Source organism: Hibiscus syriacus, unplaced genomic scaffold, assembly GCF_006381635.1.
Source record: "Hibiscus syriacus cultivar Baekdansim isolate YM2019G1 unplaced genomic scaffold, ASM638163v2 tig00111105_pilon, whole genome shotgun sequence".
In the NCBI taxonomy this organism is placed as follows: Eukaryota; Viridiplantae; Streptophyta; class Magnoliopsida; order Malvales; family Malvaceae; genus Hibiscus; species Hibiscus syriacus.
Genome location: NW_024062987.1, coordinates 4,663,990 through 4,687,658, shown reverse-complemented (window position 1 = coordinate 4,687,658; position 23,669 = coordinate 4,663,990). Strand labels below are relative to the sequence as shown.

At 36.0% G+C, this 23,669-nt stretch overlaps 3 protein-coding genes across 5 annotated transcripts; 1 reads left to right on the top strand and 2 right to left on the bottom strand.

Annotated features, from left to right (window-relative positions):
* Nucleotides 1–634: 634 nt before the first annotated feature.
* Nucleotides 635–6,957, bottom strand: LOC120153938 (glycosyltransferase-like KOBITO 1). The gene is made up of 5 exons (XM_039165798.1): nt 6,658–6,957; nt 6,205–6,251; nt 6,007–6,094; nt 5,627–5,762; nt 635–971 (listed from the first exon to the last, which is right to left on the bottom strand). The coding sequence occupies exons 1-5, from the start codon at nt 6,874–6,876 to the stop codon at nt 811–813; spliced, it is 651 nt and encodes a 216-aa protein (XP_039021729.1). The 5' UTR covers nt 6,877–6,957; the 3' UTR covers nt 635–810.
* A 1,148-nt stretch (nt 6,958–8,105) lies between these two features.
* Nucleotides 8,106–9,465, top strand: LOC120153827 (pterocarpan synthase 1-like). 2 transcript variants are annotated; one of them, XM_039165699.1, is made up of 2 exons: nt 8,106–8,561; nt 9,275–9,465. In XM_039165699.1, exons 1-2 carry the CDS (start codon nt 8,176–8,178, stop codon nt 9,279–9,281), a joined length of 393 nt encoding a protein of 130 aa, XP_039021630.1. In that variant the 5' UTR covers nt 8,106–8,175; the 3' UTR covers nt 9,282–9,465. The 2 variants fall into 2 exon arrangements, with proteins under 2 accessions (XP_039021630.1, XP_039021629.1); XM_039165698.1 differs by having other exon boundaries at nt 8,107–8,567; nt 9,281–9,465.
* A 177-nt stretch (nt 9,466–9,642) lies between these two features.
* LOC120153851 (scarecrow-like protein 3) lies at nt 9,643–11,720 on the bottom strand. Of its 2 annotated transcripts, XM_039165722.1 has the most exons (2): nt 11,483–11,720; nt 9,643–11,217 (listed from the first exon to the last, which is right to left on the bottom strand). In XM_039165722.1, exon 2 carries the CDS (start codon nt 11,165–11,167, stop codon nt 9,788–9,790), a length of 1,380 nt encoding a protein of 459 aa, XP_039021653.1. In that variant the 5' UTR covers nt 11,168–11,217; nt 11,483–11,720; the 3' UTR covers nt 9,643–9,787. The 2 variants fall into 2 exon arrangements, with proteins under 2 accessions (XP_039021653.1, XP_039021652.1); XM_039165721.1 differs by lacking the exon at nt 11,483–11,720 and having other exon boundaries at nt 9,643–11,359.
* Nucleotides 11,721–23,669: the final 11,949 nt, after the last annotated feature.

Here is a 23,669-nt window from a genome sequence, read left to right as displayed (position 1 = left end):
ATCATGTCTAAAACATATTTGGACTTATCATTTACAAATAAGAGATGAATTTAAGAAAATTTTGACATACATATTTCAAATCAAATCAAACTTGATTAAATATGAGTTATGTTAATACTTTAATCAAACCTAGCGTGACCTATGAATATCTCCTTGTACATCTCAAATTAACCTCAAGGAAGGGACAACACGGCTGATGCAATTAAGTAAAACTAAACAAAGAACTCGAAAACACTAAAAAAATTATTTAAACCATGATGTTCGATTCAATTTCAATTTAATTATTCGTTAACTGCATTTGATTGACAACTTTAAGAGCTACAATTATCCAAATAAAGGCAAATTATATTATTTGTAATATTTTCTTATAATACAAATAATAAAATTTTATGTATCAAACTAGTAAAAGTAACTTAAATTACAACAATGCGGAGTCTTTTACTTATATTTCTTTTAATAATATTGGTTAGAATTTTGTAAATTACAACAATGACCTAGGCATAATTTTATGATCACCGTTCAATTCTAGCAAGCTGAAATATACTCTCTCTCTATATATATATTACTGTAGTAAATGACATAATTCTAAAGTATCAAAGCTAACAACACTACAATGAATTACAACATATTGCACGGCCAATTCTTGCTTCAAACAATCAATGGCAAAGCAGAAATCTGTACAACTATACACAACAAGATAGTGCATACCGGCTCTTTCGCTTGTTTTGTGGCTCCATGTGTTCGAAGCCAAAGAAATGAAAAACAGTCCGAATAGGAGATCATAAAGAAGCACACAGATTAACCATGCCATCATTGCTCCAATGTCGTCATTGTCCATGCAGGGGGCGACAATGGCGGAACAGCTGCTTCCTCATGAGCTGCCCTAGCTTCAATTTCCAGCACCTTCCTAACAGATGGTTGATGCTGTCTGTTTCTCCCAATCTTTCTTGAAGCGTGAGAGGCTGGGGAAACTGTAGAGAATAGTTACAAGAAGTTATTCTGTTTGTACAGTTAGAGAGTTTGTTAGTTAGTTTTTTGTTAGTTTGTACAGTTAGAGAGTTTGTTAGTTAGTTATTTTGTTTGTATAGTTAGAGAGTTTGTACAGTTATTCTGGGCTATTGGGTTATTGGGCTTCTGTTATACTAGCTTGTTTTCATTTCTCGCTTATGTTTCCCGTTTCAGTGCAAAATTCCCAATTCTCAATTATGTTCTGCGTTTTTACTTCTCTCTTCGTTTCTTCTTCTTCGTGATGCCTCCACAGGACATTTTAGAAATTGATTTCACGCATCCCTTGTATCTACACCCATCTGATACACCGAGTGCTCTTCTCGTTTCTTATCAACTCACCGGCGTCCATAGTTACAGTGTTTGGAGTCGATCAATGCGGATTTCTCTCCTTGCGAAGAACAAATTAGGATTTATTGACGGCGTCTGTCGCCAGTCTGATTTTGTGGAGCAACTTCAACCACAATGGGATAGGTGCAATGCTATTATTCTTTCGTGGTTAATCAATTCCGTCAGCAATGATCTTTCAGCACGTATTGTCTTCTCCTCCAGTGCTGCTCTTGTGTGGTCCGATTTGAAAGAAAGATTCGACAATGCTGATGGTTCTCGGGTCTATTTTTTGTACCGAGAAATTGCAACCCTCGTTCAAGCGGATTCTTCAATTTCATCATATTTCACAAAGTTGAAGCTTCTCTGGGATGAATACGGTGCTTTGGTGCCTCTTCCTTTGTGTGATTGTGTCAATGCCCAACAAAATACTGTTAATGCTCTCCAGTAACACCTTTTCCAGTTCTTGATGGGCTTAAATGAATCATACTCTGTTGTGCGTAGTCAGATTCTTCTGATGCAGCCACTACCAAGCGTTAATCAGGCTTACTCGATGCTGGTTCAAGAGGAGTCTCAACGATCTCACTCTACTGGTATATCTTAACTCACTGATTCTACTGTTCTATATTCTAATGCTTCTGCATCTCTTGGCAGTACTGGTAGGCGTCGGTTTAATGGTACTTGTGACCATTGTAAGATTAAAGGGCACAAAAAGGATCAATGTTATAGATTGATTGGATTCCCTGCTGACTTCAAATTCAATCGAATGAAGGATACTTTAGCTGCTCTTATTGGTCAGCTTGAAGAAACTGTTACTACTTCAGCTCCTCATATGCCCTCTGCTCTAGTCTTTACTCAAGAACAGTACAACCAGATATTGAGTCTGTTACATCAAACCCCTACTTCTGAGCCCTCTGTTAATCTTGTGGGACAAGCTTCAGGTAATGCTTCTTTCATTAATTGGATCTTAGACACTGGTGCTACTGATCATATTACTTTTGAATTTTCTTGCTTGATAAATCCAGTTGCATGTGCTTCAAAGAATCGATTTGTTCATCTTCCTAATGGTAAAAAAGCCCTTATCACCCATATTGGTTCTTACATTCTGAAAAATGATTGCATCATTCACAATGTTATGTATGTCCCTGAATTCAAAAATAACCTTCTATCAATCACTAAACTGACACACGAGCTTCAATGTGTTGTTTTGTTTTATCCTGCATGACATCTTCAGTGGAAAGATCAAGGGGATTGGTAAGGAACGTGGAGGTCTTTACTTGTTCGAGTCTTCTTTTGCATCATCGGGTTTGAATTCATCTTTTATTCATGATTTGTTTTCTAATTCCTCTGTTTGTAAGTTTGTTGATCATCATTCTCCTACCATTACTGAACTTTGGCATGCTAGGCTTGGGCATTCTGCCATTAATAAAATTCACAAATTACATGTTCTTCAGTTTGTCAAATTTAATTCTAGTGATGTGCAACATTGTTCAGTATGTCCTATGGCTCGACAAACACGTTTACCATTTCCTTTAAGTACCTCTAGAGCAGATAATCCTTTTGAATTAATTCATATTGATCTTTGGGGTCCCTATGGAGTTTCTACTCATAGTGGACATCGTTACTTTCTTACTGTTGTTGATGATTTCAGTCGTATGACTTGGGTGTTTTTGTTAAGACTTAAAACTGATGTTGTTATTCATTTAAAAGCCTTGTTTCTCATGATTAAAAATCAGTTCACTACTTCTGTTAAGATAATTCGTAGTGACAATGGATCTGAGTTCTTCAATTCGGTTTGCTCTCCTTTTTTTTCTTCTCTTGGTATAATTCATCAATCAAGTTGTGTTCTTACTCCTCAGCAAAATAGGGTAGATGAGCGTAAACATAGGCGTTTACTTGAGGTTGCTCGTGCCCTCCGCTTTCATTCTAAAGTTCCCTTAAAATTTTGGGGTGAATGTGTCCTTGCTGCATGTTATTTGATAAACAGTTTGCCTTCTTCTGTTCTGCCTTGGCGTACTCCATTCGAATTGTTGTATAAAAAGCCCCCTTCCTTGTCTCACATTCGTTTGTTTGGGTGTCTTGCTTATGCAACTCAAACACATGTAACCGACAAGTTTTCTTCGAGAGCCATTCCTTTTGTATTTCTTGGTTATTCATCTACTCAAAAAGGCTACCTTCTATTTGATCTTAAAAAAAAGTTTTCTTTGTCAATCATGATGTTGTTTTCCATGAATCTGTTTTTCCTTTTAGCTTTCTTTAATAATTTGATTCCTTTTTTTCTACTCAATCTTATAAGGATGGTTATGAATTCTTGGTTTTGTCCCAACCTCCTGTCTCTCTTGGTGATTCTTCCTCACCAGTTTTACCTGAATATTGGACCCTCCTGTTATTCCATTGCGTAAATCTGCTCGAGCATCTAGACCTCCTACATAGCTACAAGATTATATGCGTTCCAATCAATCTTCTTCTTCTTCTTCCACCTGTAAGTACCCTTTTATTCATAATGTTTCTTATGCTCATTTACCTATTCATACTCAACATTTTCTTGCCACCACTTCCTCCATTGTTGAACCATAATCTTATTCTGAAGCCATTTTAAACCCGGTTTGGATTAAAGCCATACAAGAGGAAATTCAAGCCTTAGAAAACAATGGTACTTGGTCTGTAGTATCTTTGCCTCGAGGAGTGAATCACATTGGTTGCAAATGGGTATTTCGTGTCAAGTATAGAGCTGATGGTACAGTTGAGCGTTTTAAAGCACGTCTTGTTACTAAAGGTTACAATAAAAGGGAGGGTGTTGATTTTGTTGAAACCTTTTCTCCTATTGCGAAGTTAGTTACTGTTAGGACTGTTATGGCCCTTGTTGCTATGCATGACTGGCCTCTTTTTCAAATGGATGTGCACAATATTTTTTTGCAAGGTGGTCTATTTGAAGAAATCTACATGAAGTTGCCTGAAAGTTTTAGAAGCCAAGGGGAGAATATAGTCTGTCGGCTGTAAAAATCTCTTTATGGTTTGAAACAAGCCTCACGACAATGGAATTTAAAGCTTTCTGAAGCATTGATAGCTGCATGATATCATCAGAGCAAATTTAACTATTCGATGTTCACAAAAAAGGAGGGTGAAAAATTGGTGGTGATGCTCATTTATGTGGGTGATCTCCTTTTAACTGGTAATGATTCAGCCTTGATTAATGAGCTGAAGGATATGTTGAATTGCAATTTAAAGATGAAAGATATGGGGGAGTTGAAATATTTCTTGGGATTTGAGGTTTTGAGGTCAAAGGAAAGAATCGTGTTGAATCAAAGGAAATATGCTCTAGAATTGCTAAAAGAGACTGGTCTTGAAGGAGTTAAACCAGCCATGACTCCTTTGGAGCAGAATTTGAAGCTTACTTCCACAGAATATGACGAGCATTTGCATCAAAAGGGAGATGAAGTATTGGTTGAAGAAACGTTAACATTTCAAAGGCTGATTGGAAGATTAATATACTTAACACATACTCGGCCATATATTACATTTTCAGTGCATCATCTCAATCAATTTATGCAACAACCAAAGAGAACACATTTAGAGGCAGCATTGAGAGTTGTCAAATATTTGAAGAAGGTACTAGGTCAGGGGATACTGTTGAAGAAAGCAAGCAAAAATCAGTTGTTGGCATATTGTGATTCAGACTAGGCTTCATGTCATATGTCAAGAAAATCAGTTACTGGTTTTTGCATAAAGTTAGGTATTCTTTGATATCCTGGAAATCAAAGAAGCAGAATACGGTAGCAAGATCCTCAGTAGAAGTTGAATATCGAAGTATGACAGTTGTTGCAGCTGAAATAGTATGGTTAAATGGTATTTTAAAGGAGCTACAAACTGATATTTCGAAACCAGCAAGGTTGTATAGTGATAGTAAAGCAGCTTTGCAAATTTCAGCAAATCCAGTCTTTCATGAAAGTATTAAGAACATTGATATAGACTGTCATTTTGTTAGAGAAAAGATACAAGAAGGAATAATCAAGGCCAAGTATATATCGTCTTCAGAACAGCTTGCAAACATTTTAACTAAAGCACTTGGAATATAACAACACAGTTATATGGTGGGCAAGTTGGGGATGAAAAATGTTTTAATCCCTCAACTTGAGAGGGAGTGTAGAGAATAGTTACAGGAAGTTATTCTGTTTGTACAGTTAGAGAGTTTGTTAGTTAGTTTTTTGGTTAGTTAGATTACTAGTTGTTGTATAAATACAATAGTTTGTAACCATATACAATCATGAAATGAAGTATACATTTTAACAGGAAACAACTCTAGATGAGTTACAACTGTATGAGTTACAACTGTCAATGGACGCTAAAAACTTGTCCTTCGAAATAGTACTAGGGGCATTTGCAATAACGGAGCTCAATACACCGGACTCTCTTAAACCTTGTATTATGGCCTGAGACAGAAAAACAACATTAACAAGAAGAGGTGATGAGAATAGCTATAAAAGAGAAGAACACATAATCAAAGCATGAAAACAAATCGAAAAATGTACATTGAATTCTAAAATTTTGATATATTTCCTAATCTCACTATGCATATATCTATTCAAACTGAATTCTAAAGATGGATGCCTATAGAAGTAGTTTTGGTTTCAAGTGCATTCTAGTTTTCACTAAATATCAAGTAACTGTCCTTACCGTTGGAGCATATATGCGAGTTAAAATACCCTTTCTCAGGAGTTTAAGCCTTAGGTCTTTATCACCCCACACAACATGTTCATGATACCTACTATAACCAGATCCAATATAGTTCAACATCAGCACATCCCCAAACTGCTAAAAGGAACAAATTATTAAAAAACAATATATAAAAAGACCCTGCATTCAATCATATACCAGTTAAGCATCTCTTCCTCTGTTGCAGTTGAAGCAATTATAAATGCCTGCAAAATGTAATCATTTACGTAGATAATCAAACAACAGTTGGAAGGAAATGATATCCATAACATACTTGGGACCCTATCAAACATCACTCTTAATATTGCTCCCAATCTTATGAGTGTCAATTATTGAAATGATCTTCAGCTGTTCAATGCTTCTAGCAACCTAACATGTCCTTAAGTTAATAGTTTTCCCTTTAATTTAGGCTCTCCAAATTCTCAAGTACAGATAACATGAGTACATGACCCAAAGTCTTTATCTCACAGTGATAAATATCTAGTTTAACTGTCTTTTCAGTTTTCCTAGATAGCTTGTTGTGTTTCCAGTATTCAAATACTTACTACAACTCACAAGTAAAAGTAGTAAAGATATACATAAACAAAAAATAACCCAAGGTATTAAACTTACAGCTCTATCTAATTCCAACATGAAGCATCTTTTTACATCTTCCTTGGTAGGCTTGCACCCACACCGATCACGTCTAGATGTTAGGTCTGAAAATTTGGCATACGTGTAGTGTAGAACAGCAGCCTCCTCCAATTTGATTTCACTTAAAAAATAAAAGAAATGTAAATAGGTGCCACTTGTATGTACATTGAAAATGATATGAACATTAAGCAGCTCCATTCTCAAAAGTCACAGTTTCAATTAAGATATGCTTATTGAAGATATCATATCAACATAAAGCATGCTCTCATTATCAATGATCAAGCTGCCCTCAAACCTTCAAGATATATGAAAGTCTGCATGTCTAACCACATAAGGATTTATGATGTATGTTTATTACATCATACAAAATCATAATTTTTGGAGCTTGATTTCAGCAATCTGTTTGCTGATTTAATAGTTGTCTCAACTTGGATATATAGTTTTGAGGCCAAGTTCATCCAGCTATAACATAATATTTACAGCATTTAATTTTCAGAATTAAGTGATTTGTTACTGATTTATTTTTTACGTTTTACCCCTTGTGTAAGCCTATAAATAGAGAATTTTTCCTCTTATTTCATCATCCAACAATTAACAAACATTTTTTTCTTTATCTCAAAATTCTCTAAAGAGCTTTCTTTCTTTTTTTTGGGTGAGAAGAGCAATTCGACCATTGTCCACTCTGAAAAATTGGGTGTACGAATTTTCCAGAGAGTTGTGTTAACCTCGGGAGACGATCATCTATAATATAGATTACACACATCGAGACAAAATTCGTTTATAAGACAGTTGTTTATACCACGTCACAATTGTTCGGTTTATTGTTTAATTATTTTATTGATTTCCATTCAATGCTAACGATTTCATTTTGAAGTTTTTATTTCCAACAATTTTCGGGACTATAAGAACATCTTTGATGCTATTTCATTCCCTAGTGAGCATAAAACTTGGCAGCGATCTGAAACAGATGATGGCACCAATTATTTAAATAGTTGCCAGCTATTTAAATAATAATTATTAAATAGCGATAAAGGTATTGTTCGAAACCGTTTTACATAATCGCTAGATTTGTAAATTGTAATAACATTTGCCCTTTTTATAATCATGATAAACACAATACAATCCAAAATACAATTGCAACCACAATTTAAATCATTGGATGACACGTATGTAAGGAATTTCATTAGGAATCGACCACATATATAAACTAGCAAAACCAAGATTGTGTGGTCGACTTGCAAAACGTGGGAGAAAAAGTAAGGGAAAGCTCCCCATCCATCCCCAGCTAAAGCTGCGACTGTGACGCCATTGTTTGTAGAGCAAGCGAGCATGCCTTGAAAAAGGCTGGTATGTCTACATGATTACCAGTCTTTCATTATGAACAAAAAAAAGTGGAAGATCACATGTTGAAGTTTAAATCAGTTCACTTTGTTTCCTTATAAATACTTATTTGGAGAAACAGTTGAGTATTCATTAATTGCAGCTGAAATCTGAACAATGGCTTCCTTTGCATCTCAACCTCTCTTCATATTCTTCTTCTCAGTTTTGTTCATTACAATCGAAGCGGAGTTCTCGTGTGAATCCGTTACAACATCCACAAAACGCATGGAGAAAACAACCCGTCTCCACTTCTACTTCCACGACATTGTAAGTGGAAAAAACCCAACAGTCGTTAATATTATCAGACCACACAAGAAGTCAGCTGGTTCTTTTGGTTCCACTAACATGGTAGATGACCCTTTAACCCAGAAACCCAAGTTGAGTTCGGAACTGGTGGGGAGAGCTCAGGGAATATATGCCTCTGCTTCCCAACATGATGTTGGATTGCTTATGGTCATGAATTTCGCTTTCTCTGAGGGAACATACAATATACAATGGGAGTACACTTAAAGGTAGTTTGGCAAACAACTTATAGTTGATAGTAATTGTTTCATAAGCTGATTTGATCAATTGATTTGAGAAATTGATTTGATTAACTATTTATATAGAAGTGTTTGGTAAAATTTAGCTAATAGCTCATATGGGTAAAATGACAAATAAATATATGGTACATTTAGTTGTTACGTACATATATGTTTTATAACACTTTATTCTTTATTGGGGTGAAATTATACAGATAAAATGCTTTAGACAAAGAATTAAAAATTCCTTATGAAAATTAGTGAATATTTTTGAAAATTTTGAATATATTTTTTAAATTTAATATTTACAAATATTAACCTTATGAGATTGATACATACTATTAACTTTGTATAAAATATCAACAATACATTTTTTTTACTTTCATGTTTAGCTATATTTTCTTAACTAAAATATATTTTTACAACTAAAAAATATAATAATGAAAAAAAATTCAGCTTAAATATATTAGGATGAAGGTTATTTCATTATATTATGTTTTATGGTAGTAATTATGGGGAAAAATAAGGTCAAATATGTCATTTAACATCTTATTTTGCAATCAGCTCTTTCAAATTGTTGGATTTTCCCGCAAAAAAATGTTTATTAAACACTAAAAATGGAATTTTTGACCATCAATCAACTATTTATGCTCAAATAAACTAAAAGCTCTTCAAAAATTTGTTTATCAATCACCCTCTTAGTACTCTTGGAAGGAATGAAATTTTTCATACCGTCAGGGAATGCCGGTGGTCGGAGGTACCGGGATTTTCCGGATTGCTCGAGGTTATGCTTTGGCCAAGATAGTCCGGTATCATAAACAGAATACTGTAGTTGAATATAACGTATCTGTTCTGCACTACTAAATAACTACACTATATATGCTTGCATGGAAACTCAGTTATCTACTTGTTTAAGGGCATGCTAGAGTTGCAGTACTATTATCTACTTTCTTAGGTCATTTTGCAACTTTTGTCAAAATGATCACTGTTGAATGAAGCAAGGTGTCATTTCTAGGTAAAAGAAACTAATAAATTCAGTACATAATATATATTTATAACCGAGTGGAGGAGAAATTAGCTAAAACTTTTCATAACAAGACTATGCGATTGCAGAGAAAGAAAGAGTTTATATTCTTTACAGAGGGACAAACAAGAAAAAGAAAGAAACGAGCGCACAAAAAAAGGGTAAAAGACAAAATCTTAAAATTTCAGGGTCTAAATCCCCAGGCTGACATTGAATACAGAGGTCTTTCTTGCCAGCAGATTACCACACGTCCATTATCTTCTTTGATTTTATAACCATCATAGTTCTTGGTCTGCAACAATCGTCCTGCCTGCAACATGCCATGGTAGCTTAAAGGCACCTTTCCGAAGCCGGCCAACTCGAGTCTTAGAATCCATTTCTCCAGCTTCTCATGTCTCTCCCTTCTCTCAACCCCTTCACAAGCTATAATATTCTTAATTTCCTCCCCTAAGAGCATCTTCTCGACCTTTTGTCGTTCTACTGGTGCTCTTGATACCGTGGACTCCAAGCAATCGAAGAGTGCGGCATAGAAATTCAAAGCTTCCATTACCCTCTCCATTAAAGTAGAGCCATTGTGATTGGCCTCCTGCTCGGTTATAACTATCAGTTTCAGTGACAATCCCCGAAGAGCCGATAGAAAGTTCGCCATTTTCGGTGCAGGAGCTAGGGAAAGCGGGGATAACGGTGATGATGATGCCAAGTCCGGACTCGGGCTATATACATGAACTGGCTCTTTCTTAAGCCACTCTCCTAAAGTACGTTGGTTCATCTGCAAGACTCTCTGTGATAGATCGGTATTAAGGTTATTCTTAGACATGGATGGGGAATTGATCCTTCTAAGCATCTCATCATCCGTAACCAAGAGTGAATGAAGCTGAAGGACGGAACTGACCGCAAGAGCTTCTCCGGTCTTAACACGCAAACTTTCGAGATCTAGATTCTCCAACTTGCAAACTAAAGGGTTAAACTGAAATGGAATGTCCCATTTTTCAGCTTCATCGGTCAATCGAAGTGCCATACGATCCAACACCTCTTTTTGTTCATGTATGCCTGTAATTCTCAAATGGGGAGGCCCTTCTGGTCTAGCATTAAATGTTTGAAAAAGATTAATCCATTGTGCAGGCTCAAAGCAATTGAGATCTATAATATGAACCATTTTCTCCCCTTCCATAGCTTCTACAATGGCCTGATTCGTGATAATATATGCAAGTTTCAAGAAAGGGAATAACTCAAAGAAGAGATTCTGAACATGAATTTTCTCGAGTACCGATGATATTTTAGTCGAATTGAGGGCTTTGTGAAGACCACTCCATGCTTTAAGCACCCTATCAGCAAGCGCCTCAGTGAAGTAAGCAGCAATTCTTTGCATGGTATCTCCATCGGCCGAGGCAAGGTGGGATATCTGTTCTAAGCCGATATTCGCATTCTCGAGACTACCGGCAGCCACATGGTTCGCGCATGCCACGAGAAGATGGATCAGATATAATCCCCTTTCCTCGGATTTGAGCTCCCCGAGCCACGGGAATGGAGATCCTAAACCAGGAGAAAGTGACATCCAGGACATGAACTGAAGTGTTGCTGAAGTTACAAATGATTGTCCCTCTTTAATCGTTCCTGCCATTAACGGTCAAAATAAGCTTATGTCTAAATAATTTGATGGCAAATCAATCTACATAGCGAGAAATCACAAAACTTGGTTCTTTGTGTCCTTCATGTTAGAACAATTGTGGATAAGAAACATCAGTTGAAACTTGAATTTGCAGAAACAAAAAATGGAGATTGAAGCAAGATGTAACAGAGAAACAGAGGAAAACTCTATGTTTTAACTATTCCAAATTGAGCAGCAAAAAAAAATATGAAACAGGGAGAGGAAATTCACCTGAGCAAGATAAACTGATTAAATGAAGCAATCAATTAAAACCCTCAAAAGGGTTTTTAAAATTCATCAAAATCCCTGAAGAAAATTGGAAAACTTTGCTGCCAGTAATTCCAATAGCAAGAGAAAGGGGTTTGGTTAGTGGTCTAAGGTTTTAGTTGGGAAATGAGTCAGCGGATTTAAAAGGCTCTTGTCTTGAAGGACTTTTCCATCTCTTCTTTGGCTACACCACAAGAGGCTGATTTTGTCTTCAGTGTTTTGTTTGTCCTTTTGGAATATGGAATTTATTGAACTTCAAACAAAATCTTAACCATAGGCCCTCTCCCTCTCAATCCACAACTAAACTAATATTTTCTATTACAAGTTCACTCTATTGTCGATGACAAAATTTTTTTTTTTTAAAGATTTCAGGTTTAAACAGTTGAATCAATAATAATAAAAATATTAATTTTTCTAAAAATTCCAGGCTTAAGCATATGTATTTACAAGGTAGGCATCCAAGGCCTCCTCTTCCACGACCCCTTCAAAATTATAAATTCATAAATAAAAAACAAGATAAATTATTTATTTAGTCATCCACCTATTATTTTATATTTGTTTTGGTCCTCTTATTGTTTCTATTTTCAAAATCATATTCAACGTTACATTTTGTTTCTTTTTTTGTTATCCACCATAAAAAAAAATTAACGGCGATGTTGATATGAAAATTTTAAATTATTTTTTTTCTTTTAACTTAATTATTCTTTTATTGTTTTTTAACAAGATGGAGTAGGTTAAAATCTAACATGGACCCTCTTAAAAGAGGATCATGATTGTTTTGTGTGAGTAGTTATGTGCTTAATGAAATTTCTTGATGTGTTTTATTTAAAATTTGATGTATTTGTTAGGTACTTTACTAAACGTAATAAAAAATTACAAGCAAATTTATTTAGTTTTACTTGTTATTACTATTCATTTTTTTCTACTTATTATTAGGGGCCTAATTTCTATGTTTATCCTAGTCCACTAAAATCTCAGAAACAGGGTGTGTAACATATTAAAAAAAATTGAATTGATAATACTTTATCATATATATATAAAAGAGATTTTTCTTTGGCAGGATGTGCAGTGGATGGGAATAAAAAGTGACAAAAATTGGAATCATTCTCAAACACAAGACAAAGCCAAACATGCCCTACCAAAGCAAAACAACAACCTTGCTTGTTGTCTAGTAGGTGATAGTGGGGATTACAATTTCCATGTGCCTCCAAATGAACTACTTGTTCTCTTTTTCAAACCCAAAAGCAAAGTGATATCCACTTACGGGCCTCCTCCTAGCATTAGGACAAAGAGACACGCAAGTTTTAAGAACGGCCAAAACTAAAGTAGAATTTAGAACGCCAACAACAATAATTTAAGGATAATGTGGTCTTTGGGGGTTGTGTTGGAGTATCTCTGCCCCTCCTCCCTTGTTTTCCTCAAAAGGAAAAAGAAAGGGTTTTAAAATTGTTGGTTTAGTGTGTCATAAAGACCCAAATTATGCACATAATCAAAGGCTTAGTAATTCACCACATAATGTGGTTGGATTGGCAAAATCTTGTTAGTGGCAAACTGTGATGCCCACTTGCCTCCATTTTTAATTTCTTATATGATTTTGTTGTTCCTTTTGTCCGTTGTTTACTTTGGCCTTAGGTGTGGTGGCAGTGGTAGTGGCCAGCAATTTTAGGTCTTTGCTCTTTTGAATTTACACATGCTTGGGATATACTTTTGATACTTTATTCTATTGGTCTACGGACGCATTTATGATTGTAATTTTTTTTATTGATTTAATCAAGTTTTTTAAAGTAATATTATTATACTTAAATGATCTCACTCACTTTAATTAGATAATTTAGGTGGTAAAATTACGTCATTAGCTCTTGCACTATACATTAATATTTATTTGTACATTTTTTATTTTAATTTGTCTATGAACTTTTTGAGTTTTAAAACTTTAGTTCTGACCTAAATACTACAAAGTTAATATAATCAAATTATATGGAATGAAAATGATTAAATTGAAGAATATAAAATAAGTCTACAACTTAAACATAATACATCTTGTAGAATGTTCACATTTTCCTATTATTTATTTCCATCTTCGTCGTATCTATTTAGTTTTGTGATCTTATGGGAGTGGTTAGAATCAAACAAAATCCAAAGTACGTAGAAGAAAACATTAAACGATGGGTGTTTCCAAGGTGTTGAAAGAGAAAGCCTATGTTACGCTCTATTTGATTTTTTACCAAAAAACAAAAGTGTAATTTGGACATTAAACACAGCTTCTTGTCTTAAAATGGGTATCGATGCTTTCGATGTTTAAGGTGCGATGGCCGATGGGATGTTTTCGAGACTCCACATTTTGTTCCTTTCATCGCTGTTTTCTTCGTTGATCCAAATACTATGGTTAATTAGTACCATGATGCCTATTAGTCTAATAACGTGGGAATTGTCGAAAATGAGGCACTCTTGTCTTCAATTTAATTTGGCGTCAACTAAGTTTATATTAGAACATCGTGTCACGTCATTATGTGAATGAAAAGAGTTATGTTAATTTCTTTTTATATACGGTCTGTCGCAACCGTCTTTCGGTTGGGCATCGGAATTGGGCTTCGACGTGAAAAATGGATTGGGAGTCGCCACCGACCACTTTAAAATGAATTTAGGTGGGTCGGACACCATCTTACATGATCTGCGTTGTACCAGAAACGTGTCGAGTTCGGGAGTCGGTTACGGTCAAGGAAGGATTAGCACCCTTGAACCGCCCTTTCGGTACCAATTAATTTGCCGATTGTCTTTGATTGCGAAAATTAAAAATTTAAATTTAAATTTAAAATATTCGATTCGAATTACTTACCTCTGATTGGTTGGAATTACTACTGAAAAAAAGTCAAAAATATTTGATTCAAACATACTCAATTTCAACATCATGCATCAAAATTATTATTAGAATTTCTTAATTAAGGCCAAAAGAGAGATAATTATTGAATCATCAAATTATTTCCCTATAGTCCAACTACGAATAAGAATAATTAATGTGAGTGTCTAGGTGTCAAAATTAAAGTCAATTAAAACCAATTAATAAATAATGTGAGTTTAAAACTAATTATCGAAACTGACAAAGCAATTAATCAATTAACAAAACGTTCCAAAAATTCTGATCTAATTATTAATAACTTATTAACAAACATGGAAACTAATCACGTTAGTCCACCCCCCATTAAAACAATTAACGTCTGAATTAACCAAATTAATATCATAATTAAAACCTCCATCAAGACATGGAGCTTAATGGCAATCAATGGTCACGTTTTTCTTCATGCAAGTAATTCAGGGAATACAAAAAGCACCAAATCATGAATTCAAAGAAAATTAAAATTAATTAAACTAATTATGGAAGTTAAAGCCTGCGTATTATACAAAGAAGAAGTCACGTTTGTTATCAATTAATTAACCAAATCAAATTACGATTATTGGTAAAATTAAACTAATTAAACTTCGGCTAATGTTTTAATTACCAATTAATACCATAAAAATTAAAATCAAGAAAATAAGATCAATCATGCTAGCCAAGAAGAGATGGAAATCACGTTTTAAACAAATGAACCAGGGAATGCAAAGCCATAAATTATGATTTTCTTGTCTTGTTTAATGAAGATAATGCAGATTTTAATTATTCCAATGCATAAAAAAAAGCCAATACAGAATTTGATCATCCTACTCAAGGAAAGAAATTAAGCCACGCTCGTTACAAGCACTTTCACCGAATTTGAAAGCATTCAACCATCAACCATGCAAACTCCAAAATTGTGCTGATACAATGAAAACAATTTCGGTTCTGTTACCTTCTTCCAGTTAAAAAAAATTTGCTGTTGAATGTTGGTTCGCCCGAGATTTGAAGATTTACTTGCCGGCTTGATGCTTTGGCATTCTACTTCCCATGATTCATGGAGCTTTTCCTTTTCTCTTTTCGTAGGTTTTTCTTCTCCAAGAATTTTCCTCCCCTTTACAAGGTGTGAAGATGGGTTTAAATAGGGATATATGAGAGATGATGGTGAGAGTTCAAATTTTATGGGACTCTTGGGGAAGTTGAGTTGTAGTGGGATATTGGATTTCATGGGATAAGGTTGTTGTTAGTTTAAAGGATGTGGTGGTGGAAGAGTCCTCCTAGGAGATGAACTCTAGTTAATTTTCTCTTTATGTCTATTTTTTTGGAGGAAAAAAATAATAAGAAAATGAGTGTCTACAGCTGCCCCTCTTTGTCCTTTTTCGTGGAACGAAAAAATAGGACAAAGATAAAATGACACGAATTTTCGTTCGGTGGAGTTGACTCTGATGTTTCAATAACTCTCTATCGAATTGAGTGTGAATGACTCTTTCGTTGCGAAGTTGAGTCCATATTGAAACGGAATTGAAGCCGTAGTTCAGAATTTGAATCAGAATGTGACTTCTTATTGCCAAACTGTAATCCACTTTGGTCTTCTTCTTGATTGAAAGACATTGGTTTGAGAATTCGACTGAAAAATCATTCTTTGACTCTACCATATGGTTGATAGGCCCTTAAGCTGACTGAAATCGAACCCGAAAAGGTCTTCATTGACATATAGCTTTTCACGACTTAAGCTATGCTGCTGGAAAAACGATTTATTTTCACTAAGGCACGGTTAACTCAGGTCTTCTTCTCGACTTGAAAACCTTGATTGTAGCCGAACAATAGTGTGGTTGGGGTGTCATCGAGCTGAATGGAACCGAACTCGACAATTTTATTGACAAATAGCCCTTCTTGCCTTGAGCTATGTTGTAAATGATATGACCTCGAAGTTGAGTGTAATCGAACTCGGGGGTCTTTGGCAGATAGCCCTTCTCGACTTAAGCTATGCTGCAAATGATGCGCCTTGGAGCTGAGCGTAGTCGAACTCAAAGGTCTTTGGTTGGCAGACAACCCTTCTAGACTTAAGTTGTGCTGCAAATGATATGCCCTCGAAGCTGAGTGTAATCGAACTCGAAGGTCTTTGGCAGATAGCCCTTCTATACTTAAGCTATGCTGCAAATGATGTGCCTTTAAGCTGAGCGTAGTCGAACTCGAAGGTCTTTTGGTCACAGATAACCCTTCTAGCCTTGAGTTATACTGTAAATGATGTGCCCTCGAAGCTGAGTGTAATCGAACTCGGGGGTCTTTGGCAGATAGCCCTTCTCGACTTAAGCTATGCTGCAAATGATGTGCCTTGGAGCTGAGCGTAGTCGAACTCGAAGGTCTTTTGTTGGCAGACAACCCTTCTAGACTTAAGTTGTGCTGCAAATGATATGCCTTGGAGCTGAGTGTAGTCGAACTCGAAGGTCTTTTGTTGGCAGATAACCCTTCTCGACTTAAGTTATGCTGCAAATAATGTGCCCTCAGAGCTGAGTGTAATCGAACTCGAAGGTCTTTGGTCACAGATAACCCTTCTAGCCTTGAGTTATACTGTAAATGATGTGCCCTCGAAGCTGAGTGTAATCAAACTCGGGGGTCTTTGGCAGATAGCCCTTCTCGACTTAAGCTATGCTGCAAATAGTTTGTTTAAAAAAATGGCTTCCCTTAACGGGTCGAAGCCGGTCATGATTCTTCAGGTGGTTCCTCTGAGCGAGAACCAAGTAAGACAATCTTTGGATGACTCCCATTTTATGGGAAAGCCCGTTGATGAATTCTAACAACCAAATATCTTCCGTTGTGGAATTGAAATCTGGCTTGAAGACATACACTGGAAACATGTTGCTCATTGTTGAGTTGAGTTGAACTGAATTGATCTGAATTGGTTCTCGAACCCATCTGAAATTGGTTCTGAGATCTGTAGATATGTAAAGTCAGTTGAGGTGTAGCTTCTTGCTGCTGAGTTACACCATCGTTCTTTAAAGGTGCTTGCAAGTCGAGTAGCCTTCATCCTGAAGTCGAAGCTTGACTCTGAAAGCTGCAAAATTATGTATGCTAAAATGATGAATATGATGCACCTAAGTATGTCTAAGATGCATGCAACATGAATAAATTATGTGCAATTTCTTGGATGGAGTCTCGTGCTTTGTCTGCTAATCTGGTCCTTGGAATCGATCGTGCCCCATTTGCTTCTCGAGCTTGGGCTTTACAGACCTTTCATATCTGAGACTGTCCTGTTTGAAAATGTTTTCTCCTTTTTCTTGTTTTAGGAGGGAAAAGGATGAAAATTATGTAAATATTGTTCGCAGTTGAATCAAATTGTAAACATGAGTTCAAAGTATATCAAATGAATCAATAGCTCTTTTAACGTTTTCAGAGTTACAGCTCGTTGACAAATATTCAAATGGATGGGTTGGCTCTAGCTTGGCCTCCTTTCTAATGTCATTTTTTTTGAAATATCGCAACATGCTTTGGCACTTCAATTGGGTGCGGACAAAATGACGCAACTAGCATGATCACTTACTAGACCTTTATTTCAGTCCTCTGAAATTCTATTTGTTCAAGCTTTGTAGGCTCCTCTAACAAAGACAGTGCAAAAACATCGGTCTAAAAATGAAATTCTTGAGTGCTCGTGTGTAGTTGACTATAACAGGTGTTCCTTAACTCCCTTAGTCCATTTTACCGAAAATTTCTTGCTTAGATAAATTTGACTTAACTTGTCATTATCTGGCTAGCTGAATCCATAAAGCCGGGGCATTTAACCAATTGCTTTAGAGGGACAGCTTAATATTATAATCACTCTTATCAAGTTAACTGAAGGGTTCATTTCATCACAGAGTCTTCCGCCTGACAAGAGCAGTGGAGCAAACACCGAATTGCCAAGTGTCCGAGCAATGTCATGGTTGAACGTAATCTACCCATAAGGCCAGGGCTTTCAAGTTTCCTCTATAACCAATTGCCTTAGCGGAATAGCTCAGTTTTTACGGATTTAATTTCTTAAGATTGTCAGAAGAACCTGTCATAGTCTAGGTGTTTTGAAAGTCAAGGAATCTCATCTTAGAGTTCAATTTTCAAGCAACTGACCTAAACCAGATTCACCTACTCGACTCTTTCATTTGTAAAGATTCTCATCGTCATTGAACATCTTAAATAAAAAACATAGTAATTGTCATATGCAAAGGATGCCCCATGTTGTCCGTACCTTATGAAAGGAAAGGGTTGTATTGGTTAATTGTAAGAGCAGGGTACGGTGTTTGAGGGTATTCTGGGTAATGTCAAGGTCCTTGTTTTAAAACATGTTACTTTGGCAAAGATCCGTAACTTTGAACCATTCACATAGTTTCTTAATTCAAATGATATTCAAAGAATTGCAAGTTTGCAAATGTGATCCATTGCTTAACATCTTTTAAAGTAACATAAATTGATTCAAATGTTCTTACAGAAACTTGAGAAAAAGTGAAAAAAAAAACAAGTTCAAACAGAATGCCTCAAATGACGAAATGATATTCCTCACTTGGATGCCCCCAAGTTGTTGAAGTCGATCCAGTTGTGGTTACGCATCTTCTGTACGACTCTTTTGAATGCGTAACAGTTTCAATTGTGTGTCCTGGGACACCGCCGTGATATTCACAATGTACATTCTCATCATACCACTTGGGGTATGGGGGCTTATGGGTTCCACCGGGTATGGTGACACTACATGGGTCAAGAAGTGCTGGTAAAGCTTTGTAGGTCATGGGAATAGGGTCGAAATGGTCCCTTTCCCTCCTGGAATCTTGTTTAGAAGTACCTGACGGTACAGCTGCAGTTGATTTTGGGCTGGAGATTGTAACACCTTTGTTGAAGTGTTTGATGTTGTTAACCTCTCCATCTCTCTCCCTCATAGGAGGCTTCTTACTGGCTTCCCCATCCTTAATCTTGCCTTGCTTTATGGCCGACTCAATCATTTCTCCGGCCATAACAAGTCTGAAAAGCTTCCTGATGTGATCGCCACCAGGTGCCCGAAGTATGGAGCCTTCAGGGTCTGCACGAAAAGTTTCCGGGTTTCCTTTTCATCTAACGGTGGATGAACTTGCACAGCTAAGTCCCTCCATTTTTGTGCGTACTGCATGAAACTCTCGTTATGCTTCTTTTCCATGTTTTGTAGCATAACTCGATCTGGCCTTATGTCATTGTTATGCTTGTATTGTTCCAGAAATGACTTGGCCAGGTCCTTCCAGGTCTGATATTTGATCGGTTGAGCTGGTTGTACCACCGAATGGCTGAGCCCGACAGACTATCCTGAAAACAGTGGATCAGGAGTTGGTCGTTTCTCCATATCCTGTCATCTTTCGGCAAAACATGGTGAGTGAGCGGATGGGCACTGTTCCCGTCAAACTTCTCGAACTCCGGGGACTTAAATTTCGGGGGAAGAACCAAGTCCGTCAAACTTCTCGAACTCCGGGACTTAAATTTCGGGGGAAGAACCAAGTCCGGGACTAGACTAAGTTCCGCTGCATCGATTTCATGGTAGTCACGATCTCCTTTGACTATATTCATTTGGTCCTCCAATTGTTTGATTTTTTCTCCATCTTCCTCGCTTTTTCCTCTTCGTCCAAATCCGGTACATGGTAAACGATCTGATCAACCAAGGACTCTTGGTTCTTTGTGATTGTTTCTAGAGTATTTCGACTATTTTGGTCTATCTTATCTTCTAGCTCTTTCTGTAGTTTCAACATATTCTCTCGATTTGTGTAATTCTGGCTTCCATCCTCTTCTTCAAACGAGTGTTATGTGGATGGGGTGTGTCCAACGCTTGAGGCGGTGTATCCATTTTTCCTTTTGATGAGACATGTATATGTTAGTTAATGGAATGCAAAGAAAATGACAAAATGCAACATTGTCTAGATGCATAATGCATGCAATGTTCGAGGCATTGATCCAAAAATGTGTCTGTTACTAGAAATAATCCTTATTGGGGACAAAAGTGTTTTATCTTTTAAGAGACAAAAAATATTCTGACCTTCTAACATGTTGACTAGTCTTCTGCCTTCATCCATCATCAGTTGAAAACCTGTCGAACCGCTCTGGCTTCTCTGGATGAACAGTGCAAATGCGAGTTGTTTGCCCTAAAAAAAAAGTCTTAAAGGACTGCACCTCCGGCATTTATCTTTCGTTGAGCTTGTTCCCAAGAATACGTCATTGGAGCCCTTAATTGATAGGAACTATGTTAAGTCCATTTGTCTGTTTCTTGAATTCGTCAGTAATGGTCTCCCATTTCAGTTATCATTTTGCCATTGTCGTCTTTGAAGTGACTCCTAAGATCAGTGGTCTTCATCTTGCCCTGTAACTTCTGCCAGTCAGTTCTTCAAGATAGACTTTCATTGTGCTTGATGTAGACCCGGTTCATGAGTCATTTATAATGCGTATAGTGATATACTCTTCAATCGCGGGCACCACGTCTTCTGGATTAAATGTGACACATAGTCTCCTTGTAGACTGTCCTCTGCATTTCATCTCTTGTATTACAACCCCTTTGTCCATTAATGCAGATTATTCATGTTTAGCAAACACGTTTTTAGTGGATCAACACCTCTTTTAAATGATGCAAGGGATGAAAATAAAGTGAAAGAGAAAAAAAAAGTAGTGAGGTAAAATAATCATGAAAATAAAAGTCCTACCCCACATGATATCTACCCGAACATGCTTAATATTCCTACTCGGACATGATTTCTATCCCGTATGCTAATTTCAAACAAATCCTAACCGCATATTGTCTAGTTCGCATGCTTTGAACATAAAATAATGCAGGAAACGAAACAACCTAGGGTTTGGAATGAGGTTTGGGGTGGGCTCTAATTCCCTGTACTCTCCCGGTTTAGGTTCTAAAAAGGTACTCGAGTTCTCCTTGCCGGTGCCCCCTTGGGCTTGCCAGACCCTTAGTCCTAAGCCTATTACAAGCTTATATGGACTAAGTTAAACTCGAGAGGAAACATTCCCTTATGCCCATACGGAGAATAAATTCACACGAAGGCATAAGGTATATGAATCCCGAAGGTTACTTGCTAGGCCCATACGGTGAATAAATTCACACGAAGGCGTCGCTTTCGCCCCCACTTAAAGGGTTCGGAGCTCGGGTATAGAGCCTGAGATAGAGAACTTTTCAAAAATCTGAAATCATTGAAAAAATGTTAGTACAACTATTTATTTGAAAATAATCAAAGGTAAATAATCGGAACCGAATAAATAAATTAAATTTAAACTTACAATTTTCGCATAAAAAGACAACCAGAAATTAATTCTGGCCTGACTCACTTACCTGTCCCCAGCGGAGTCGCCAAGCTGTCGCAACCGTCTTTCGGTTGGGCATCGGAATTGGGCTTCGACGTGAAAAATGGATTGGGAGTCGCACCGACCACTTTAAATGAATTTAGGTGGGTCGGACACCATCTTACATGATCTGCGTTGTACCAGAAACGTGTCGAGTTCGGGAGTCGGTTACGGTCAAGGAAGGATTAGCACCCTTGAACCGCCCTTTCGGTACCAATTAATTTGCTAATTGTCTTTGATTGCGAAAATTAAAAATTTAAATTTAAATTTAAAATATCGATTCGAATTACTTACCTCTGATTGGTTGGAATTACTACTGAAAAAAAGTCAAAAATATTGATTCAAACATACTCAATTTCAACATCATGCATCAAATTATTATTCGAATTTCTTAATTAAGGCCAAAAGAGAGATAATTATTGAATCATCAAATTATTCCCTATAGTCCAACTACGAATAAGAATAATTAATGTGAGTGTCTAGGTGTCAAAATTAAAGTCAATTAAAACCAATTAATAAATAATGTGAGTTTAAAACTAATTATCGAAACTGACAAAGCAATTAATCAATTAACAAAACGTTCCAAAAATTCTGATCTAATTATTAATAACTATTAACAAACATGGAAACTAATCACGTTAGTCCACCCCCATTAAAACAATTAACGTCTGAATTAACCAAATTAATATCATAATTAAAACCTCCATCAAGACATGGAGCTTAATGGCAATCAATGGTCACGTTTTCTTCATGCAAGTAATTCAGGGAATACAAAAGCACCAAATCATGAATTCAAAGAAAATTAAAATTAATTAAACTAATTATGGAAGTTAAAGCCTGCGTATTATACAAAGAAGAAGTCACGTTTGTTATCAATTAATTAACCAAATCAAATTACGATTATTGGTAAATTAAACTAATTAAACTTCGGCTAATGTTTTAATTACCAATTAATACCATAAAAATTAAAATCAAGAAAATAAGATCAATCATGCTAGCCAAGAAGAGATGGAAATCACGTTTTAAACAAATGAACCAGGGAATGCAAAGCCATAAATTATGATTTTCTTGTCTTGTTTAATGAAGATAATGCGATTTTAATTATCCAATGCATAAAAAAAGCCAATACAGAATTTGATCATCCTACTCAAGGAAAGAAATTAAGCCACGCTCGTTACAAGCACTTTCACCGAATTTGAAAGCATTCAACCATCAACCATGCAAACTCCAAAATTGTGCTGATACAATGAAAACAATTTCGGTTCTGTTACCTTCTTCCAGTTAAAAAAAATTTGCTGTTGAATGTTGGTTCGCCCGAGATTTGAAGATTTACTTGCCGGCTTGATGCTTTGGCATTCTACTTCCCATGATTCATGGAGCTTTTCCTTTTCTCTTTTCGTAGGTTTTTCTTCTCCAAGAATTTTCCTCCCCTTTACAAGGTGTGAAGATGGGTTTAAATAGGGATATATGAGAGATGATGGTGAGAGTTCAAATTTTATGGGACTCTTGGGGAAGTTGAGTTGTAGTGGGATATTGGATTTCATGGGATAAGGTTGTTGTTAGTTTAAAGGATGTGGTGGTGGAAGAGTCCTCCTAGGAGATGAACTCTAGTTAATTTTCTCTTTATGTCTATTTTTTTGGAGGAAAAAAATAATAAGAAAATGAGTGTCTACACGGTCAAACAATATTTTTAATATATATTATATAAAAAGTTTGAAGGATTTAAATAATTTAGAAAATATTTGATCTTTTTTATCAACCCATCCATTAAGTTAGTACTAGTGAACTCGTAATTAGATGCGTTCTGTTTTATATTTAGTTAAATTTGAGTTGATTTTATATATTATATTAATATATTCTATATTCGTTTAAATATAAAAAAAATATTAAAAAATATTTTTTAGAACTTAATATTTTTATCAAATACTTTGAAAATTTTAATAGAAATTCAGGCTT

What these genes read in the sequence shown, in the direction of transcription:
- LOC120153851 (XM_039165721.1), bottom strand. Translation starts at nt 11,224, where the DNA reads ATGGCAGGAACGATTAAAGAGGGACAATCATTTGTAACTTCAGCAACA.
- LOC120153938 (XM_039165798.1), bottom strand. Translation starts at nt 6,876, where the DNA reads ATGGAGCTGCTTAATGTTCATATCATTTTCAATGTACATACAAGTGGC. An exon ending in GAGGAAGAGATGCTTAACTG is followed by an intron (nt 6,095 to 6,204) that starts GTATATGATTGA and finishes TGGTTATAGTAG; the next exon opens with GTATCATGAACATGTTGTGT. An exon ending in CTCGCATATATGCTCCAACG is followed by an intron (nt 5,763 to 6,006) that starts GTAAGGACAGTT and finishes TTTCTGTCTCAG; the next exon opens with GCCATAATACAAGGTTTAAG.
- LOC120153827 (XM_039165699.1), top strand. Translation starts at nt 8,176, where the DNA reads ATGGCTTCCTTTGCATCTCAACCTCTCTTCATATTCTTCTTCTCAGTT.